Genomic DNA, 23,300 nt, shown 5'->3' with positions numbered 1-23,300 from the left:
AGGTGGTCAAGTCAGTCGCCTCTTCTAAATTCTCTATTTATATCTAGCCCCACTTTTCGTACGACATTTATATTTAAATATACAGTGACAACGGTATTCAAATTCGTAAGTTCCGTCGTCTGTGACGCTACGTGGACTTTTGTAAAGGCGTCCATTCATGCGGTTGACCTTGGAGGTTTTTTAAGTTCAAGGTTTCTGTCGTATCCGTTCATTACAGCCGTCTGCGGACATCACGGTACTCATCATCTTCTTTTTACATCAGTGATGGATCTCTTCAAAGATTTGCGTTGAAAAAGCAGAGCAAACGCTGAAGATGTTCACAACTGTTGCTTTTTCTGTAAGGTGAACGACCAACATAACTGTACACTATCTGCAGTTTACTTATCGTTTTTCAACAACACGTAAGTACCATTACCATTGTTAATTTCAAAAGGAAGATTTAGATGTTGAGTGGTTAGTTGGTGGTTTATGTCAGGAAAAAGCAGTTGCAAGGACGTCGAGTAATCGCTTGTGTAAGAGATTTTTTTGCTGCAATGGCACGTGTTTTTCAATCTTGATGACTAATTGAAACTTTAAACAATGCACTGATTTTATTATTCATGGAGTATTCCCCATTTTTCGGTCAAGGATGCACGCGGTTTTCTTTGCTTTTAAAATTAGTGAAATCAGCAGTTTGGTCAAAAGAGCGTAAAAATGTGCATTCGCTTTAGGTTTTCATTAGTGAATCGTAGATCAAGAATTTATGGCGGTATAGTCACGGATTTTTATTTTCCAGACGCTTTTACTTTGCATATTTTGATATTGATAAGGCATAGATAGGACGGCTAATTGTCATATTTTTCCAATAATGGCAACTCAAACCGGATGAATGGTGAATCATGCGATTTCTAATAAGTTGATGGACAATGTCCACATTGGCAAACACGCAACTCGTTTGCGATAAATAGAAAACATTGGAAAAATATGCAGTTCTGAAAATATGTTTTATTCGATGGCTCTCTCAAATCCACGCTCTAATTGCCCAAAAAGGAGGCATAAATATGGCAAAAATAAATTTATATGCTAAAAATTTACGTTTTTTTAAGTGCCAAATTTTTGGAATACATTTATGGAAAGCAAAAACTTTGTAATTTTAAAAAACACATTGATGTGTTTTAAATTATTCGGTGATTTCCAAATTGACCCTGCAAATTTATTATTTGCGTGTTTGTGCATATTGTGTCGTATAAATGCCAGGAGAAACTCTGCAGTTGCAAGATACATATTGTCAGTACAAAAAGATGATTAAAATATTTACTTAATAATTAAATTACGCAATCTGATGCCAATTAGGTATGTACAATCAGAAATGTATTCCTAGTCAACAAAGGTTTCAAATCAAAATGACAACACGCACAATTATTGGAATGATATTTATCTATTTTTACGCTGAAGAGAATACCACAGTATTGCTGAAAACAGACTGTATATAATTTTTTGCAGTGAAAACATAACTGAATTCGATTCTGCTACTAATCGAAAGACCTGTTCAAAAAAGCGTATCAAAGTTGATAGCGATTTGGCCAGATTTATAAGTAAGACCTAATTATAGGAACTTGAATAGGATTTTTTAAGCAATGTGGCGATGTGAGTCGTGTCTAATTTTGTTTTATTATTTCACTTTACTGTGCTATTTGGCTTGCTTCATTTTATTGTCCCTGTGGTTTAGGTCCTTCCAACAACCATTAAAGTTAACTAACTCTTTAAAGAATCAACAATCTTCAAATATTTTCGTTTTCGACATGTATCTGTGTCAAGATAAAAACGAACAACTAAATAGTTAACAAACATTAATCACACTGAAATGCCTTTCAATTTGCATAAACGAATAATTGACCAATTTGGAACTTACTTTTTCGTCGGGACATTCAGCTAAGAAGTAACAAAAGTAATGAATCGATTTGATAACAACTTTTTTAAGTTATATTATCGTAGGTTGAAAACAGTGTATCTTAAGTGCTTATTTTTGATAATACGTAAATATTACACATGTAATATAATACTATTCAAATTCTGTTTTTTATGAACCACCATAGTTTCAGACTCTTGTAACTATGTTGATAAGCGTTTTTTCTCCAGTAATGAAAATTTTACGTCGTCACGTTGCTGTTTACTTTGGTCGTTACACAAGTAGTTTGCATAGAAAGTGTTTTTACTCAAGTCCGTAAAAATAGTTAATTGATAAACTTCACTTCACTTTAAAACAAAGTAGCAGTTTTCATTTCAGTTAAGACTTTTTCATTGTCGTAACACGTATAAAAAATAAATTTGTCGTCCTCAAAACTGAATCGTCAAGGATTTAGTGGTAAAGATGATCACATTCAAGGTCCTTGCAATTTCTTCATCAATAAACACTTCGATAGCTAGTTCTCATCAAAAATTTCAGGATGTCGCAAGTATCTACCGTTTTTGTGACCGGAGGCGCCGGATACATTGGCAGTCATTGTATCGTGGAACTCTTGAACGCTGGATATGAGGTCATCGTTGTCGACAATTTTGTCAACAGTGTAAATGGACCCAATGGAGAAGCTATAGCGTTACAACGCGTGGAAACTATAACGGGAAAATGTATAACTTTCTACGAGTGCGATTTGTTGGACAAAAATGCGCTCGAAGAGATTTTTTCAAAGGTAAGCTGAAAACTTTCTTGGCTTCATTCAAAATGGAATTTTAGCACAAAATCGACTGCGTTATCCACTTTGCGGCGATCAAATCCGTCGGGGAATCCATGGAATATCCCCTTTTGTATCATAAGAATAACCTCATAGGAATGCTTAACCTTCTTGAAATTATGGAACAGTTCAACTGTTATCAATTAGTATTTTCTAGTTCTTGTACTGTTTACGGAGAACCAACTTTTTTACCCATCACAGAACAACATAGCGTAGGACATAACATCACCAATGTCTATGGAAAAACGAAATATTTCATCGAAGAAATGTTGCAAGATATTGCCTATGCTAACAAGAAATGGAACATAATCGCGCTGCGGTATTTTAACCCGTTGGGGGCTCATCCATCGGGACTCATTGGAGAGGATCCCATTAAACCTTTTGCTAATATAATGCCATTGATATCTCAAGTAGCTATGAAACGACTGCCAGTTTTGACGATTTTTGGAGGTGACTACAAAACCGATGATGGAACAGGTGAGTACATACATACTTAAATTCTTGAATTTTAGCAAATTACTTTTGAGTTTGGTTTAACATTACCATCTGCATTGGCATAAGACTTTAATAAATTCTAGAGTATCTCTACGGTCGTAACTTTTTGCAGGTGTACGAGACTACATTCACGTGATGGATCTAGCCACGGGACACGTAGCAGCACTAAATTCGTTGCAACAAATCCACCAAAACTATAAGGTGTATAACCTGGGTACAGGTCAGGGCGTTTCCGTTTTGCAACTGGTCAAAACTTTTGAGAAAGTGACCGGAACCACTGTACCCTACAAAATCGTGGAAAGGCGAGAGGGTGATATTTCCATGATGTATGCTAACGCGGATCTCGCCGAGCGAGAACTGGGGTGGAAAGCGAAATACACGCTTGATGAAATGTGTAAGAAAAATTTTACAACACACGGTCTTGTGTTAGTTTATTTTGTTACAGGTTCTGATTTCTGGAGATGGCAGACTATGAACCCTCATGGATATCGTCTTAAAACGAAAGTCACAAATGGTCATCATTAAATAAATTATTTCTTATTTAGTCTCATATAAACTTTCATGTTGAAACCTTAGGACTTCCTTACCATAGCTTGTCCAGTTTGGAAGTAAATAACGGGCGAATATCTCCAGGCAATTGGGGTTATCAGGCAAAAACGGTTTTAATAAGCCTAAAATAAAATTTTAAACATCACAAATAAAATTAGAAAACCTGAAGTATTTTACCTGTCAAAGGAGGCTTGTGAGAATGCAAGGCACTGGGTACACTCACTACTATTTTATCACAAGGGGGTTTTGATAAAGTTCTATTTTTTTGACAGCCAAAGATGATTTGCTCAAATGGTTGCTTCCTAGGGGGTTGCGCAAATTCACAAACTGGTTTTCCTGTTTTTGTTACTTTAACCCAATACCATTTCCCTAAGTATTCAATTCCCCATTTTGAGAAAAATTCGTCACATAAAGCAGTAAGATGTTGATTTGAATTTGTGCACCAAACAACTACTAAACCTTCATCAGCCAAGTGATTTTCAAGGGGCATTTTTTTTAAGTTTTCATTATACATCATGTCATACCCATGTTCTGAATGTTTACGTTTCCTACGAATATATTTATTCCACCAAGGCGGATCAAGTAGTATTAGATCATATTTCTCAGTACCTAAATACTGTGACATGTCTTTTACATCTTTACTGTAGAATTTACAGTTTTCTGGAAAGAAAAACGTCTTGTTCTTTATCATTTTAGTAAGAGCATAATCAGGATTCGCTCCAAATAAATCCGTTACTAAATCAGTCCCTGATTTATCGTAAATTTCCGCCGCCGTGTTGAAAGCATTTGTGTTCTTAACCTCAAATTGGGGCCGATCAAAAAGTTCTTTGTTTTCAGAGTAGAAAAGTTTGTACATCTGTTCGACATGGTGCACCTTAAATGCATCTCAATTACAACAAATTCACACAGAAAACAATCAAATAAACCTCATTTTCAAAAGGTTCCAAGTTATGTTGATCCGCTGTTTTTTCTTTCGCTTTGTTGTTTTTCGATGGTTTAAATGGAGTTATAATGTTGAAAAGTTCTGCTTTTAGTTGAAAACTCTCTTGGAATGGTCCTACATTCTTGTATATCTCATCAATTGATGATTTATGTGATATAAAATAGCCGTGTTTTGAATATTTGCCACACATGACAGCTGTCAAATGTCAACAACAGTGCGGTAAGCTGTACAGATAGAAAATCACTAAGTCGATTTGAAAGGATTGTTTTTTTTATTATAATTATCTTAAGCCACAACACCAGCTTGTGTTAATTTGTTATGCGTTTTAAAAAGCAACTCAAATTTAGGGGCAGTTTACAGAATAATTTAAATAATCAAGTTCATCTAGTAACTAATTTAACGAATGCTGACATTTGATTGGCGGAAAAACTATCACATGTCACTTTAACAAGATGTTAAGTATTTAATCGAAATTAAAGATTTAATTTAGCTTCTGTAAATCGTCTCTTAATATTATATTGGATAAAAATTTAAATTAAAAGTTTTTACCAACAATAAAGTAAATGGAGAAGGAAATTGGTGGATGCGCCGGGAAAATTTGTTATATGTACCTTCAAAAATGTAATTAAAGCACTTCGGAAAACTGATATGGCACCCAACTTGCAATTAAACCGCTTATTTAAGACAAGGGCATGTAATCAGCGACAATGCCCTATAAAAAAAAAACCTTCGTTTACTCAAAAGTTTTGCAAAAATAGCCATAAATAAAAGGTAACTTATTTACTGGGCTTTAAACTGTCTTGTTAAAATCTGATGGGTATTGTGAGCGATTTGATGGGATTAGTTGTGGTAAGACGAAAACAGCTCATTTGTGAGTCTGTTTCAATTTGTTAATTCTTTACTACTTTGATTTAGTTTAGAGCTTTTAACTACATTTTATACTCACAATTGAGTTACAGAGTTTACAGATAAGAACAAGTTATCGTCATTTTTAGATATTCTCGACGAATATGGTTGCTAAGAGTCTTATTTCTTATCAATATGTAAATTTGTTTGTAAACATTTTATCAAAACTTGAATCCTTGAAATGGTGGAAAATGCAAATGAACATATTTAAAATTAAAGGTATCTATTAGTACACTGATTAAGTGGCTCTCGTTAAATGAATTTAAAATTTAATTTTTATTCTATTTTTATTCATTTCACGTGGTTCGTAGCGTGAACATGAACACTCTTTTCTACAATGTCTACCTACATATTTACAAGAGACGATAAGTTTTATCATCTAACTTTTAACGAGTTAAAATTGAGTTTAAATTATTCTTGTATTGAATTTTTCTAAGGTAAGTGACTGAATATCATTTCTAGTAAATTCCGCTTTACGTTTTCGCTGAGTTTAAAGTAATTAAGGATAACAAATAACATTGAGTTTAATTTAGTTTTATTATAATAAAAAATATTAAGGAAGTTTAATAAAACTCGTTGTCATGTTGACAACAAACCAGTTTTCCAATTATACACCTCGCGTAAACACACCTCTATAAATTTTATATGAACCCACTTCCGTTCCTAATTTCCACAATTTTCCGTTGTGGAAATTTATTGGAAAAGAATGTTGGCGACCGCCGCGGAATAATAAGCTGACGATGATTGATGGACGTAAAAACAGGAAAGACTTCGCGTCTATTGTGTACGAAACGTACAAAGACTTCGCCGAGAACACCAGTATCCATGGTCTCAAGTATACAGTGAAAAGAGACGTTGTCGTCTATGAAAAGTGAGTATAAACGAGCTGTTGACATTCCTAACAGAAAATTTGAAGAGTATTCTGGATGGTTGTGGTACTGGCGGGTCTAGGTGGGGCTGGATACATGACCGTCCTGTTCTGGAGTCGATATACAAGCAACCCCACCAGGACGTCCATCAAAACAGCGTTCGCACCCACCACTGCTGTGCCTTTTCCGGCTGTTACTCTTTGTAATATCAATAGAATTATGGCTGATCAGGTGGAGAGGTTTGTTGAGGAATTGTAAGTAGCCGAAGTGGGGTTTTAAATCATTTATTTTTAACAAATCCTCAGTCGGCTTTAAAGCTAAAGATTAAAGACCTACTTGTTAAAGATATTGTTGAAATGAAGTTAGATATTAGCATTGTTAAATTGTGGAAGAAATAATCAAAAGTAGCAAGTGCCAAGTTTCACATTACGATGCCAGGTTTGTTTTCTTAACTAGGATCGGACCATTGCATTTGGACTGGGCCCTTTATTTGCATCAAGTCGGACACCACAACTTGCACTTTAAAAGCTTTGTGCCTAAACTGTTATTGAATACCTAACTAGTAAACTATTTTGTTTGAAATATTGTTAAATAGTTGTCTTGGCGTCAGAACTAAACATTTACTATTAAAGTCTTTATGGATGGTTCTTAATTGAGTTTTTACCAAACTTGATTTTGTGATATAGGAGTTTAAAAATGTTTAATTACACAGTAATAATCCGTTATGAAGTTTTGATTGATTTCCATTCGACAATATATTGTTAAATATATCAATAACTGTGTGTTGCGAGTGGTTATAATGACTGTCTAATTGTTGTCTTTTGATTTCATGAACGTAAGAATTGTTACAATGTTGCCAATGTATTATGTCTGTTTAGGTAAATCTTCCAAGTTGCCAAGTTCATTTAACACCAAAAGGAAAATATGATTGTAAATTTCGGTTAAGATTAGCACAGTTTATCATTTTTCGTATTTTTTGCAGCAAATTTGGAACACTCTGTATAAGTAAAACATTATGTACTAGAATAGTTTACAAAGAGCTTATTTGACATTTTTTTCGAAAACTACAACTGAGAAAAATTTGAAATTTTGGAAACACAAGTAAGCACATAAAGATAAATCTAAAGAAAATATTCAACTTTTTGTTATTTTGCGGTTACTTTAAAATCTAAAATGAAACAATTTAGGTGTAACCACATTCTACACAAAATAACTCACAATTTGGAGGAAGAATCAAAAAATGCAAGAATATATGGGATATTCTAGTTAAAATAAGCAAGTTGACGTATATTTCTAGTATACCGGGAAGTGTTACAAAAGTACTCTTTAGATACTCTGTACTGTTTAGACCCGAGTTGTATACATAGTATAATACTAATAATCGGTTATAATCAGTTGGAAACTCAAAGGGGCATTAAAAATAGAAAAAAACTTCTACAGGCTGTCCCAGAACTCGCGCCCCAGAGAAAAAGGGCTTATGGAGACCACAATTCTGAACCAAAATTTCGAAACTATAATATTTCAACTCAAAAAATAACCGAGATAAGACAAAAAAACTGTAGCCAATCCTGAAGCTGAACAGAATTTGAAAATTGGTAACTATGGACACATATTATCATCCATTGGTCAGATGAATATTAGACTCTCGTTGCCTAGGAAATTGGGATTGCCTTTTACTCCACTTCTCGAATAAGCTTTCGGGATTGTTAACAACTTTTTATCAGTTCTTGAATACTATTAACCTTAGACAATTTTTGTTTTGAAATTTACGATCTGTATTGCTGTCGGCACCCTCCCTTGCTCTATGGGGCGCGAGTTCTGGGACATCCTGTATATATTATGTAATTCTTCCTGCAGAGAATTTACAGAAAAGTATTTTCAGAAATTAGCAGGTTTGGAGGGGGGGGGGAAGTGATAAGTCGTCGTCATTTTAAATTTGACTACCTACAAAAAATTCACTTCAGAAAAAATGTGTTCTAGTAGGTATGTAACATGTTATTAGTGATTTTTCAAATGGGTTTGTTGACAAAACAAATCAATAATAATTGATGCGATTTTTAATTTAAATGTTATTGCATTAGAGAACAAAACTCTAAGTATGGTAGGTACCTACATAAGAAATGTACGAATTATATTAAGACACTTTAAAACTAGCAAACTTTTGTTGATATAAGAATAAACGTATTTTTGACAAAGACCCTAAGATATAATAAAACAAATACAAAAATGAAAAGTGGGACAAAACTTACTCTTCGATTTTAACACGCAATTTTTAATGTTGGCAACTAGGACAATACCAGACAACGAGATTGATATTGTCAAAAGAGCAATTCCTCAACTTCTTGCCTTTGTGAGCATGGACACTCGAAGATACAATATATCGGATTTAACAGTTTTACATAACGTTCTACAAGACAATAACTACGATAATATTGGAACTGTGTTGAAAAAAGTGATGCAACCTTGCGAAAGTATGCTTTTAAAATGCAAGTGGCAATTTAAAGTAGTACCGTGTGAGAAGCTTTTCGATGAATCCTTAACCACTGAAGGTTACTGCTGTTCTTTTAATTATATCAGAGAATACAAAGAGTAAGTCATACAAAAAGCGATTGTTTTCTCTAAATTAATTTTAGTTTTACACCTGAAGATCAATATTTAAAACAATCTGCGGTCAACCGCCAACCGCAACGCACTCCTTACAACGGTTTTAACTCGGGGTTGGAGCTACACATTGATCCAGAAATCCAAGCGGTTCAGTATTCCACTCTACATTCATCGGGATTAAAAGTAAGTTATCAATATTGCAAAACAATAGCTGTGGTATAATTGAATCTTCAGGTAATGGTTCACAATCCCTGGGATTATCCAGGCTCAGGAACTATCTATAAAATTGTTTCTGCCGGGAGAAGATCGTATTTGCAAATTAGAGCAAGTAAAATTATTTGTAGCTCGGATATCAAAAAACTCTCAATTGAACAAAGGCAGTGTGCATACGCCGATGAAGTTGATTTAGAAAATTTCAAAGCTTATTCGGACACGAACTGTCTGAGTGAATGTGAGGCGAAATATCTTCATTCCAAATGCGGATGCGTCCCTTTTTATTATCCTTTCATGAGTCAGTTAGGATTTTGTCAAGTGGTCACGTACTAAAGTATTTTCTTCCAGAAAAAAAAATCTGCAATATCACGAGTATCTCGTGTTTGGACGAAACTATAGGTAGGGTATCCCAAACTTTGCTAATTTAGGCGGCAATGTTGAATTTTCATGTTTAAGGTACAAGTTTGGTGGATGTTACGAAGTCATGTTATTGTCCTTCGCAGTGTGATGATATTTTTTATACAGTTTTATCGGCAACGGCGAGTTTTGGGGATGATGATACTGCATACACTTCCGATTTTCTGTATAATTTCTAGAAATTTGTGAATTATTTTAATAAGTGTTTGTTACAGACTGGATCAAAATGTGACTCAGGACAGCATTTCACTTTACGTGTATTTTTCAGGCGACAGGCAGACTATTATGTTTAAGGATACAATTACATCCACTATTTATCTTCTATGTGAGTATACAGAATAATGAGTTTAACGTTTATTCCATTTTTTTTTTAAATTTCTATTCTATAACCGTGTGTAAAGTTAAATTTTCCTGGACTTTCCTTCCTTTTTATACAGGCTGTTTGGTAAGTAAAGCACCAACTCTTACCTGGAGAATCAGAGAGCTTGCAGAAAGAGGTCTGGGTGAAAATTTTCTTTCTTTTCCTTTTCTTGTAAAAGTTACAAGGTTGTAAAGTTGACCAATCTGGACTAATTAAAAAACTGACTGAAAACATAGTAGTTTGGTTTTGACAAAAACGAGAGTGCTAAACATTTGACGTGATTAGTCAGTGGCGGCACAAATGCACTTCAAACTGAATATTTAATTCGAAAAATAAATCGTATAGGTAATTATAAAAACAATCAAATTGTCCTTTGTTCCGATCTAAACCAATATGTAAATGCCGTAACAAGGAATTATTTATTCTAATCTAAGGACCATTGCGAAATTGTCCAGCACACATTGACACATATCTGACAGTGCACGCCTATGTCACAAAATGTCAGGTGTGACATGGGTGACATTTTAACATTTTGTTTTACGAAATGCCTTGATTTCTTAAATTTTTCAAATATTCAAACTATGACGTGATTGGTTACTTTCACGTCCTTCTACTGCTTACAAGAATTGTTGCAGAAAAAAAATCTTCGAGATTTTAATTACTACCACCTTCATAACCTTGCTGTTTCAGTTTGGTGCTTTACTTACCAAACATTCTGTATAAGCATACATACAGCCGGGGACAATGTCATCTAATTGTCACATGGTGTAAAACCCCACTTAGAATTTGTAACCTTACTTTTTTGCATTGTCAATTTTGACAGTTTTGATTTTTTTATTTCAAAATGGTTAGAATTTTCAGAGTTTCCAAAACTGTAAGGACCTGATTGTAGATCATACCACTCTGTACGAAAGAGACTATTCTAATTTTTTCTACTTTACATACTTTAGCCATGACAGTTCTGAATTGACAACTTGTCAATACTTTGATGTTTTAAACGTCAGTAATGACAATGACAGTAATGCACAGACTGCACTAAAATTTTTGAAATGTCAGAAAAATGACGTTTAAGATTGTGTGTCCGCGGCTGTATGCATGTACTATCGACGACAACGAAATGTGTACGGCAAAATTGTCTAGCGTAATTTTTACTTTAAATCATACTATGGTGGCCACAGAATCTTGGACAGTCCTTTCCTGTCATTTCAAAAAGTGTCGATGTAATTCTAGCTTTATTGTCATTATGATTAATTAATAATATTTAATTAATATTAATACAAAAGTCAAACAAATTTTGAAAACGTATTTCTGCGATATGCCACCAATAACAATTGATGTGCCGCCACAAGGAAGCCAGAATTGGTTTTGCGCTACAACACTTGGTCATGGGTGAAGAGTTTTGAAGTGAAGTGGTTATTGCTAAAATGTCAAAATGACAATTGAATCAAAAATTAAAAGTTTGGTTTTAAACAAACGTCCTCCGTAAAGCCCGGTTTAGAAACTTTGACAATCAAATGACAAGTCTGTCCAAGATTCAGTGTGCACCATTGTAGGCGCACTATTAATTGTCATTTATGACAATTGATGACAGTAGTTAGTTAAAATCGGCTAAACATTGAACTTTAGTCGAAAAACCAAGAACTATTGCAAAATTTGAAGAAAATCGGTCGCTAAGAGCAGTGGCTGCTGATTAGTAAGGGGGCGTCCATAAATTACGTGAGGTGTTTTTTAAAAAAATTCGACCCCCCCTCACCAACTGGTGAGATGTCATGAGATTTTATTCAACCCCCCTTCCCATCCCCCAATCTCACGCGAGATTTTTCAAAATGTGTGTTTCTTATGTAATTGCGTTGGACTTGTAATTCTAAAAAGAAAAAAAATAATTTGTTTAATAGTGCAACTTTGCGGCGGCCGCATTATCTCCTTGAAGGATAATTTATCTAATACATATTTTATGTACGGTTTGGCTATATTTTATTAAAGAATCATGTTTTACTTAATTTAAAACTTTTTTCTCGCAATTTTGTTGTTTTGAACAAAAAAAATTGCCTGATATTTGCCGAGACCCCCCTCTCCCAAAGTAAGATTAGATGAGAATCGACTCGACCCCTCCCCCCTTGAACACCTCACGTAATTTATGGACGCCCCCTAAGAGTTGTATAGGTAAAATAAAATGTTTCGAAAAAAATCAAAAAGAACGCCACTGCTCAAAGTCTGATTTACATTATGAAAATTCATAAAAAAATTCATGACAACGAAAAAGTCGTTCCCATTTCGGTGTCGCCGATAGTATTAAAAAAAACTAATTTTATAGAACTCGTATTTCAACGTGAGTGTTTTTAAGTTTAAAAAAACACAAGTTTTTATGCTATTTTTCTAATTTGCATATTTAATACAGTTTCTTTTACAAAATTCGCCTACGTTGCTATGGTAACGAAGTTATTAACGCATTCAAAACGAACATTGTTACTACAGCAAATTAGGAAAATAATACACCATTTTAACATGAAATTTTGTTTTAGCCTCTTTTGGAGGAGTCTACAGTTTATTTCTCGGCTGCAGTTTTATTACAGTTATTGAAATCTTATACTACTGCAGCTTGAGATTAATTGTGAATTTAAAAATTATCGGTCGAATTGATAAGACAGCAGCCGTTAAACCCAAATCAGAGTCGAGACCGCATCCGGAGAAATTATGGACATATGAAGGCAGCGTCTTTTTGAATTAAATCAATTTTTGGTCTTGCACACGTTTTTGCTTATTTATTGTCTCACTATGTAGTATGGATGGATCATGAATTAGAAAATTGATAAACAAAGTGGATACCGATCGTTTAAATTTTATTGCACATCGACACATTTGAATACAACACAATTCTAGTAATTCGTGGAATGGAATGATTCGAAGACTGGAATCCCGATCACTGGTCAAGGCGCCATCTGCTTGCAATACGTTTATTATTACATATTCATGTACACCAATTAAATAAATCACTGCACTAGTCTTGATGGATTTTTTTCAACGTATTCGCAACATTGCGTCTCTCGAGGATAAAGACATTGATCTCGGAGTTTATTGTAAAGAAGATTTGCAGAGCAATTCATGAGAAAGCAACATGCAGAGTTACACCCAAAGTATGTTTGACAGTTGTCAGGGTTTGGGTTATTACCTTCTGGTAACCCTAATTTCAAGCATATATCTTCGTCTTCATCAGGATCTGATGACTTAACACAATGATTTTCGCTTTTGCTGAAGACATAACCTCTTGGACATTGCAGTTCTGTTGTTGTTCCGTTGTAAAAGATTCTTAGGAATTTGGAGTCATCGTTTGGATATGGTACTTGGATCGGGAATTTGTCAACTGTTGTATCAGAAGTAATCTCATATCCTGTAGTGGCATCGATGAAAACTGAAACATTTCTGTTAACTATAACAACCCTTATCTTACATTATAACGTAATGTTAAACTTTTCCTCGAAAATTAAACGACAGAAATACAAATGCCTTCTATTATGTTCTAAATGTACTTACGGATGAGCAGAGTTAAACGGAGAAAGGATGTGGAAACCATCGTTTGCAAACTTGAACAATGGCTTGGAAGTATTGATAGCACAGAGATCTGATAAGGAATTAGCGACAATTGCTGGGCTTAATCAGTTAAGGAATGATAAAAATGGATGTTGAGAACTTATATCCTGGATGAGATAAAACAAAGTTCGGGTTGCCGTGACGTCAATATTGGGAAATTTGCTAAAGTCATCCTACTCTGTTATTTTAAAAAACGAGAAACATGAGCTCGTGAACTTTGTATTTTTAAAATGGCATACCTGTTAGAAACTCAAATAAGAGTTATTTGAAGCAAATATTACCGTTATTTGTAAAGAGCTGAAGAATTTAGAATGACTTGTAACTTTAACGTTCCAATTGGGCTTTATTGAACTGTTTAAAATACAAGAATTACATTTCTCTTTGTGATGGTCTTATACATTGTTGTTATCAAAAGTGATTCCTTCAAATAAGTGGAATGAATTAAAGGCTAATTGCAAAGGTTAGTACCACTTAAGAGTGATCATTAAAGAAAATAAACCGTGGAGATGATAAGATTAAAGAAAGATGAAAGGTTTAATTACAGCTTTGTGACCCATTGAAAATGGCATATTTAAAAGCAATATAAGAATGACAAGAATGTAGAACGTATTTAGATATATTTGAAGTGTTGTCACTTATTAATACAGTATAACACTGAATACTGATATAAAGTTATAGTTTTATTGTTATTGTATTACTGCGCATTAAAAGATTAAACAAATAAAACCTGTTGACCAAACACAATAGTAAATGACTACAATATGATTTATTACTTGATTTTGAATCATTCCAACGCGTGTTGAACACAAAAAACGGAAAATTTAAGAATTTTTGTTAATGTTAGTTAAGTGCAATTTCTTTCTACTAACGTTTTCAAGTAACCTATTCTGATTTTTTTATTTTTCTTCAATTAAAAGTGAAGGTTTATCATACAACTGATTGAATTCTTTTAACCCTTATTTTGAAAGGATTTTGTTTAACTGTAAAATAGACCACTTTTTTCGCTGCTATTTTTCAAATTCTATTTTGTCTTGTTTCATTTACCTTTTGATTCAAATTCTGAGCTCAGTGGAGCAGTAAAACTGATGTCTTCATTTTGTAATATTTTGTTTTGTATTATAATTTTTAATTTTTTGAATGCTTTAAAGTTTTAAAGAACTGACTGCTGCATTTTTTGTTTTAATACAATGGACACTCCAAGGGAGTCATTGCCTCTTTTTATCTGTTTTTTCATTTAATAAACAGCTTCAAACTGAATCTCAGGTTTTGATTTTATTATTTTCTTTTTTTTTTACTTTTTATTGTCAACCATCTTGGGTTTTGATGAAAATCTTTGTTTTTAAATGTCAACATATGCTTAGATTGTAAGAATCAGAGCCTTGTATTAAATTGAGCAAATCCAAGCAAATTTAAGAAAATTCCACTTAAAAGGAATTTCGTGTACATAATTTTGCTTTGCGTTTTTTCCGTTCGGTTGAACGTCGTTTTTGGGATATTCACAACTTTTTGACCAACGATCGTAATAAAAAACAAAAACAAAAAACACGCAGGTACAGACCAATGACTCTATAGAACCTTCTCTTTCAAAAACAATTTAAAGTCTTCGTCTTATAATTTTACGTCTAATGCCATAATAATGATTTTTATCATCCTTGTTACATAAAGAATTACGTCCTGTATATTATAATATGTCATATTAATAATAATAATACATAGTATGTCGTTTTATTTGGCAGTTTTAAACAAGGAAAGTAGCTCGTAACTTGCTGGAGAGCAACCTGCGTTGTCTTTGGTAGCGACATATTGGATAAACCATTGTATGGTATAAGTGGGTTATTTGTTATTACCTACTCTAGGTATTAAACCTACTCGGCAAACTTTGCGTATGTAAAATTTAAAATAATCCACTTTTACCATTAATAACTGTTAATAAAAAAGTAGGTAACAGTTTTTTTAGACTTTCAAAGCATCTGGTCAAGGTTTAACCATTTTAATAATTCTTTTTCTTTGGAACAAAGGCACCCTGTTATTATTATGGTAACTTTTTAAAAGTTTTTTTAAGAACAGGTGACATCAACGCCATATAACCGTTTAAATTCCTAACACATCACTTCGTAATTAGTTTGGAGACTGGTAAAAAAGTTCTTCGTTGAGCATATAGACATTAAACTCCAACTAACTCCCAAAGGGAACTGCATTTAATATGGTTCGCTCCAGTTTCGGAATTCCTTCGAGACTGCCAAACCCTCTTGAAACACCTGCAATTTTCTCGTTATGATTGACATAAAGGTAACATCGTCGACGGGAAGTTGTGACGTCGATTATCGATTATAAGGAAAATTGATTGCTTAACAGGTCCTAACTTCTCGTCTCGAGTGAGCTGCATCCGGTTACAACACTGAAAAATGTGGTAAAAATTAACAAACTCTCTTCCTCATTATTTACATTTCAAATTGCGCTTAATTTAATAACTGTGGAATTTCTGTTTTGTACGCAAGTGATAAATCTTGTAACTTGTGACATCTAGCTGACGCGGGAGATGCCGGAACGGTAGTTGAACCACCCGCACCATTACTCATCACACTTTTGGTGCGAAAGACCGTATATTAACCGAAAAAAATCGACAAACCGAAAAAGGAAAGTTCGACAGGGGATTTCCCTAAATTCCCTCAAGTGTGGAGAAACAGCTGTCGTCGAGTGAGGATGCGGTTTTAAGTGGAACCTGATTATAAATTAGCTCTGTGAACAGGGACTCTGCCAGGAAGACACACATTTTGTAACCGCAGTGACGGGGTGATTCATTAAGCCTTCATTCTTTCAAGAGATGCTACGCAAAGGAAAGGCGTGATTAAATTTTTTACAGATCTAAGTATTAGCAAAGAAAGATTTAGAAACCTAGCGAATTTGACAAATCTGAGAGATCTGAAGGATTTAAAGGGTCTGAAAGGATCTGAAGAATCTAAAAAACCTAAATTGATTTGAAGAAATTGAAAAAAACAAAAAAATTTAAACTAATTTGAAAAACAGAAAAAATTAAGAAAGCGCCAAAAATTCGTAGTTTTGAAGATATGGAGCATCAAAAATTTCGAAATAAATATCCGCCGAAATAGTCGTATATTGAAAAAACTTTCAAATCTGGGACAAAATAAAAACAAAAGCGAGGAAAAAACGATGGTGAAAATTTCTCAGGTGGAGTTTTTGGGAACTTTTAAGGAACCTTTTCGTGATGAAAACGACGAAAGTCTTTGAATTATAAATGTATCAATCAAAAAAGCTGCTCGAGATCTAGTAGCTGGCTAAATTTCAGATTGGTAGCTCAAGAACATTATGAGGAGTGGCCACAAAACAAAAATTCAATTTTTACTGTTGTTGGTGTCGGGAATTTAAAAAAAAACACCAATTTTTAAATTTGGGATAAGTAAACTCTAATTCTTAGCAACAAAATTAGGAGGAAAACAATGGCAAAAACTGCATTTTTCTGTCTGTCATATTGTTTTGGAACTATGGAGCAAAACAATTTCGAAACTTTGAATTTACCATCCGAGACTTTAATCGATTCTAATTTAGTTACTTGGCAACTATAGAAAAAAATCAGGATTTAGCGTGAAATTCTGCGTGAAATGAGTATAAATAACTTGCCTTTAAAATAACAAAATGGAAATTACCAATGCTACTAAAATTTATATTTTTTTTTAAAGTGCAGCTGATTAATTGTTGTTAATCATATCTTAGTCATAACTTAACTACCTTTTGTTTGGGAAATTGTTGTCAACTGGAATTTCCGTGCCACATTAAAAATTATTTTTGATCTTTGCCGGACAAAATTGAACTTTGAAACTGTTCTAAAGTTTAAGTGCGTTATAAGATTACACTGCTTTTTATAAATATATTAAATATTATACATATAGATTTTAAGTACTTTGATATGATCTTTTTTGGGCGAGCCTTATGTTAATATGTTAATAGCCGAGGCGACAGTCAATCGAATTTCTTAATAAGCCCAATAATTTTCCCTAAAAGTAGTTATCTGTGTATCAAGGCCGAAAAGTGTTTTTTTTGGCCGAACTTTATTTTAATCAGCCGAGGCCAGAAAAAATGTGAGGCCAGTTTTTGGTTGTCATACACACAAGATTTTTTTAGGCAACTTCATTGAATTAAAAGTTTATTAATTTTTATTCATGATTTATTAATCTAATCATTTATAACAACCGAATAATTGTAAATATTTATGGATCCTTCAGAAAAGTTTATATTTTTTTATTGACATTAATTTATAATTTTAACATGTGTAGCTTCACAATTTATATGAACTACATTTGATGTGCTTTTTGATGTTGCAACAGCACTTTCGTCACTGCTAGACATGTTCCGCAATAATTCAACACTTATTTATTGCACTTTACAGCAGTTTGTCGATTTAATTTTACTCAAATTGTCGGTATCATGATGTAAGATAGAAAAATCATCGATAGATGACGCCATCCTACTACGGACAAAAATACGAGAGGCCAGAAAAGGGGTCATTTCTCGTCCGAATTTAAGAACTAAAAATTGAGATTTTTGTAAGGTCGTCTAAAAAGGTAATTTTTGTCTTTTTCAAAAAGTTATAGTTCTTTAAAGTTGTTAACATTTAACTGATTTATTTAAGACATTTGTGGCTTAAACTAGAAACAAATTATATTCAAATACATATGAATTATTTAATTTCATTCATAAAAATTTACATTTTCCATTTTTTCTGGTTTTTGTAGGTACGGAATTATTTTTATTAATTTTCGATTGATTGCCATTTGGCCCAATCTATTATTTTTTGTAACGTGTAATCCACAAAATTTTTATTTAGGGTGGGCTTTAACAAAATTTACGTAAGTCGAGAAAAAATTTGACAGTAGTTTGACATTTGTCATTTGATTTAATTTCAATTAGTTTTCAATACATTATTGATTCTAGAGAGACACACGATACATTTTGTCTTCTTTGCACCTCGTAATTAATGTTACATATTTTCATCAAAAAAATTGAGGTTATATCAAAAACAAAATTTCACTCCTACATGACTTCTATGTTTGTCTCTCTTCTTCATGGCCTACCCTAAACAAAAATTTTGTGGCTCACATGATATATGCATTGTGTGATTCATTAAATTTCCATTCCTAGTTGGCTTTGAGAAAAAAAAATCATGTCGTAACTAACATCATTACGGTAGTTTCGACTTAATATTTGCGAGATTTGCTAGTTATCGAACAAGAAGTCAACGCACGTCTAAAATACACGGCCTACCCAGAATGGAAATTTAATGAATCACACGATATTACTGTATATTGCAAGTTGTCTCCATGACTAAAGACTTTACTTGATTGTTGTCTTTTGATGTCATGAACGTAAGATAGTTACAATGTTGCCAAATTATGTTCAAAATTCTTTGAACTGAGACAACAAAATGAAATTTTAATTGTAAATTTTTATTAACATTAGCACAGTTTATCATTCATTCTTATTTTTGCCGCAATTTTGGAACACTCTGTAGATGAAATGTAAATGTAATAAAATTTGTCTGAAAGCTTTGAAATTTATTGACTACCTATGAGCATCTACAGCCGAGTGTAGTGTTTTCAATATCTTTGTAATTCATAAAATTTTGTTGGTAATTATGGGGTGATTATTTGGAGTTGGAGATGGATTGTTGGTAAATTTACGGCCCCAGAACCGCTCAGTCGGCAAGCTGACACAGGGCTGCACTCGGCTTAGCAGTGTGTTTTCGGCATTTCGATGCATTTACTGTGATAAAACGAGACAAACTGATCCAATGCAGGTAAAGAAATCCGTCTCTGTACCTATTATAAATTATATTAAGGGGTGGTTGCTGTTAAGTGGCACACATTAGCCGCACCGATCCTCTTGTAAAAAATTTATTAGGTACAAAGATAGTGAAAAGAGTATTAACTGATTTATTAATTTATTTTATATACCTTTTTAGATATTTGATTTATTTTCACCTTTCAAATCTGGTATGATAAATAAAAATTGTTATTCAAAACATATAATTTCATGCTTAACCACGCATTATGATAATGCATTGATAAAAGCACATATTTTATTGTCGCATGACATATGTAAACATGTTTCTGGATTGGTTAACGTAAAATAAATATTCGGTCTATGTAAATGTTTGGCTTTAGTTTTAATTTGAGTTTAGTAACAGCTTATTACTCAGTAATAAATTAATTGCTCTTACTCTAGTCAGTTTTCATTTAACTTATTAAAACTAAGTTTATTCTCGCGATGTAAAATGTTTTTGGTCCTTTCAGTCAACAACGAAAAAATCTTCTAATACAGTACATTTTCTGTAAATAAATACTTTGAAGTTAACCGCAAAACTGTCTAAAAATAAACCTGTGTACAATTAAGTTACCGTAGATAAGGGTTGCTCCTATTATCTTTTTCTTTATTACCCACAAACTTCGTTAAAAGTTTCTTTTCCGTTCAAACTTGCGCGATTGGTTTAGTGATTGCCGCATTGATCGAACTGTCAAGATATTAATCACAATAATTATTCATAAATTATCCGAAAAGAAAAAAACAAGCTTTTCCACCGAATTGCGTTCGATATCATATATTTTCCTGCAAAGTTTTACCACCTACATTTCCGACAGGCAGTCAATAAACAAACTTGTTATAAAAAAGGTTCGTGGAGCGATAACAACTCAAACATCTGTTCGATTGAAACTAAGCTGATTGTTCCTTTAAAATTTCATGAAATGTTTGAAAACTACGTGATTAATTATGTTATAGGGTCTAATGGTGTCCGGGTGACGCAGGAGTGGTGTCAACACGACCCAAATGAAATGTTAAATCTATCTGAAACACTGGAAATTTGATTTTGAATGTTTTCTTGGGAATTGTGTTGTCGCTCGTAAAAAAGTACCCATCTAGTCAGCAGGTTTACGATCACGATTGCGAGAAAGAATTGGGGGTGGAGAAAAACAATTGAATTTCAACAGCTACAGGTAGTTTTGTCAGTGTGATGATTACAATTACAATTCTACCGACTGCGCCATTTTTCGATTTTGGTCTAACCTTCAAAGAATCATGCCAATGTGCACTACTGTTAAAACATCTGGATTTGAAGGGTGCTAAATTACAAATTGACCCAAGTTACCTACTGGCAGCACGTTCAGTTGAAAAATGACTGAATGCTTTCTAAATAGACGGATAATTAAATTAAAACCCTGGAGACCGCTGTCATAGGCACGAAGTCAATATTGGAAATTGGTTCAGTAATAACATCACTGATAAAAGTTATTATAGCTGTATCAAATTTTTAAACATAATAGTGTGCAAATGGGTCGGTAATTGAGTCAGCTAGAAACATCATGCAGGCGCCTCCAGGGAGGCTAAATTATTCCCTTATGCTATAAAATCAGATCGTTGGTTAAAATCCAAAAGAATAATTATAATGACTGTTAATTAAACATATTTTGTGTTTAGGAAATTGTTTTGATAGAATCGCAAATCTCGTTCGAAAAAATGATCGTGTCAAATTAAAAAAGACAAAGTCAAGACTGCTAAGCTTCGGAAAGCTTCTTACAATTTGCATAATTAAGAAATCGGAAATCAAAGATTTTAAAATTTTACCCACGATATTAGAAAATTAGAAAATTTTAAACAATTATATACATGAAAGCGTTGGAGCGTTTTACCACACTGTTTGTGAATTTGTTTCCATGTTTGACTTACACACACCGTGAAATTTGGTAAATTGTTAGAATGTTTAGATTTAGGTAAGTAATTAATCAAATATTCAGAGTTACAAACCGTAGTTTTAATTTAATTTTAACAAAATGTGCAAAGCTAGAGATAGCATTTAAATTTTGAATATCCAGAAACTATAATAAATGCAAGATAATTATGTTTAATGAAGATATAATTTCTGCATTTGTCACAAAACTATGAGAACGAAAATTAAAAATCAATACGTGAACGCTAAATAAATTACGAACTATTGATCACGCTCTAATTCTGTAATCTATTTATACGAGTTTTTAAAACATGTGAGCAAAGAATTATTTTGATTGTCACTAATTTTCCAATTTTCTCTTATTGATTTATTTTGAAAATTACTCTAATAACTCTAACGTGTGCAGTACACGAAAAGGAAGTTTTTTAAGTTTCTTTGCTGAATATTAAACGACAAAATAAGTTAATTCGGTGGTTTTCTGAATTCGGCGGACTTTCGAGCGACGTCGTCGAAAAAAGCGAGGTCCTCGGGAAACGCGAGGTCCATCAACTTCCAGGGGCCACCTATATGACATTTTCCTTGCAGAAAATTTAGCGATTTACAAAGAAGCAACTTTTGCAAGAGATAAGTTAGATACCTGTAGTGAATACATGTCATACACGTCAATAGATGGCTCTACAAACAACGCTTAAGTTTTTTGCTAGTCGCAAAATATCATGACGAAAAACATAAAGTAAATAACAAAAGCAAGTTTATTACTGATTTTTTTCACAATTGAGTGACAATTTTACAAATGGGACATTTTTCATTTGATATTCCGCAGGAATTGCAGAAGTTTGCATTGTAGGTACAACTCACCCTGCTAAACGATCAATCACATTTTCAATTTGCCGTCTACAAAAAAATCTCTGCAGGAAAAATGAGCTTTAGTTCAATAATATTTTAGTGAAAAAACTCAAGAACAAACCACTTTAATTTCATATTTTTCTTCTAGACTCTTCATTGGCATTCCATTTTAAATCTCCGCATCCAACTGCCACTTTTGTCGAGTCGAAACGTATTTATTGATTTCACTCCCATCAGAATAGCGCAATTTTCCTATAAACATTTTATTTTATTTTCAAAAAGCAATCGCATTTCTGTTTTCTTTTCCAAGCATTATACGGATTGGACTCGGAAATTTCAGAGTTGGACTTTTCACATTTTTAATTCATACCTATAAAATGAAAGCATATAAAGATCCAATTTCATAAATAATCGGTCATTCCATTAAGGGAACTGTGTGAGAACTCCGGGAAAACCGGAATTGCTCCAAATTTTTAAGCGGCGTCGACTCGTGTTAGGCGTCTCGTCGACTTGATTAACTCATACCTTCATCAAAAAATGAAATTTTACGTCGGCTTGTTAATTAAGATATATATTCTGGGTTTACAGTTTATCTCATGGGCGGAGAGAAAACTTGCGGCAAAAAAGTCTCCTCGGAGGAGCATGTGCACGGATTTATTAATCTTTCCCGGCTGTACGCGAGTGAGTTTCTTCGTAGTTTTTTTTTAGTTTATAGCTAACTTGACTCTATCATTAATAAATTAATGACTTATTGCAATGAAAATTGCGGAAGAAATTAGTTTTAGATAAAATCACAATAATGCAGACAACGCTAAAAGCCATTTACATCAAAAATCTGCCACCCACAGAGGACATTAAGATGGAATAATTGTTTTTTTATTTAGTTTGTTTTTGTAGAACTCCATCTTGCCAGTGACGTTCTGTTATTTATTTACATTTGCTTTAAAAAAAGGTTTCTTTTTATACAAAATAGAATCGCTCTCAGTTTGTCAAATACTTTATAATAAAATTTATGAATCAATCGTCTAAGGAGCAACCTAAGCTATCTCTCACAAGGTCA

General features: G+C 33.2%; 4 protein-coding genes across 5 annotated transcripts; 2 read left to right on the top strand and 2 right to left on the bottom strand.

The window, feature by feature from the left end:
- Positions 1-68: 68 nt before the first annotated feature.
- On the top strand, positions 69-3,762 carry LOC148180966 (UDP-glucose 4-epimerase-like). The gene is made up of 5 exons (XM_088049935.1): positions 69-401; positions 2,426-2,669; positions 2,714-3,188; positions 3,319-3,600; positions 3,652-3,762. The coding sequence occupies exons 2-5, from the start codon at positions 2,427-2,429 to the stop codon at positions 3,729-3,731; spliced, it is 1,080 nt and encodes a 359-aa protein (XP_087906061.1). The 5' UTR covers positions 69-401; position 2,426; the 3' UTR covers positions 3,732-3,762.
- Positions 3,621-4,913, bottom strand: Mettl4 (Methyltransferase like 4). Its single transcript, XM_088049936.1, has 3 exons — positions 4,682-4,913; positions 3,933-4,629; positions 3,621-3,877 (listed from the first exon to the last, which is right to left on the bottom strand). The coding sequence occupies exons 1-3, from the start codon at positions 4,886-4,888 to the stop codon at positions 3,744-3,746; spliced, it is 1,038 nt and encodes a 345-aa protein (XP_087906062.1). The 5' UTR covers positions 4,889-4,913; the 3' UTR covers positions 3,621-3,743.
- Positions 4,914-6,344: 1,431 nt separating this feature from the next.
- Positions 6,345-12,796, top strand: LOC148180964 (sodium channel protein Nach-like). The gene is given in 9 exon segments (XM_088049932.1): positions 6,345-6,475; positions 6,521-6,727; positions 8,763-9,069; positions 9,150-9,260; positions 9,312-9,588; positions 9,639-9,689; positions 9,747-9,873; positions 9,923-10,032; positions 12,591-12,796. Coding segments are annotated over 9 exon segments (1,527 nt in total).
- On the bottom strand, positions 12,715-13,752 carry LOC148180963 (uncharacterized). Of its 2 annotated transcripts, XM_088049939.1 has the most exons (3): positions 13,600-13,752; positions 13,238-13,477; positions 12,715-13,007 (listed from the first exon to the last, which is right to left on the bottom strand). In XM_088049939.1, the coding sequence occupies exons 1-3, from the start codon at positions 13,637-13,639 to the stop codon at positions 12,793-12,795; spliced, it is 495 nt and encodes a 164-aa protein (XP_087906065.1). In that variant the 5' UTR covers positions 13,640-13,752; the 3' UTR covers positions 12,715-12,792. The 2 variants fall into 2 exon arrangements, with proteins under 2 accessions (XP_087906065.1, XP_087906066.1); XM_088049940.1 differs by having other exon boundaries at positions 12,884-13,477; positions 13,600-13,750.
- Positions 13,753-23,300: the final 9,548 nt, after the last annotated feature.

This window comes from Gnatocerus cornutus, chromosome 1, assembly GCF_029298725.1.
Source record: "Gnatocerus cornutus isolate USDA-ARS CGAHR chromosome 1, icGnaCorn1.1, whole genome shotgun sequence".
Taxonomy (NCBI): Eukaryota; Metazoa; Arthropoda; class Insecta; order Coleoptera; family Tenebrionidae; genus Gnatocerus; species Gnatocerus cornutus.
The sequence above is the reverse complement of the archived record's forward strand: the minus strand, read 5'-3'. Positions and strand labels throughout refer to the sequence as shown.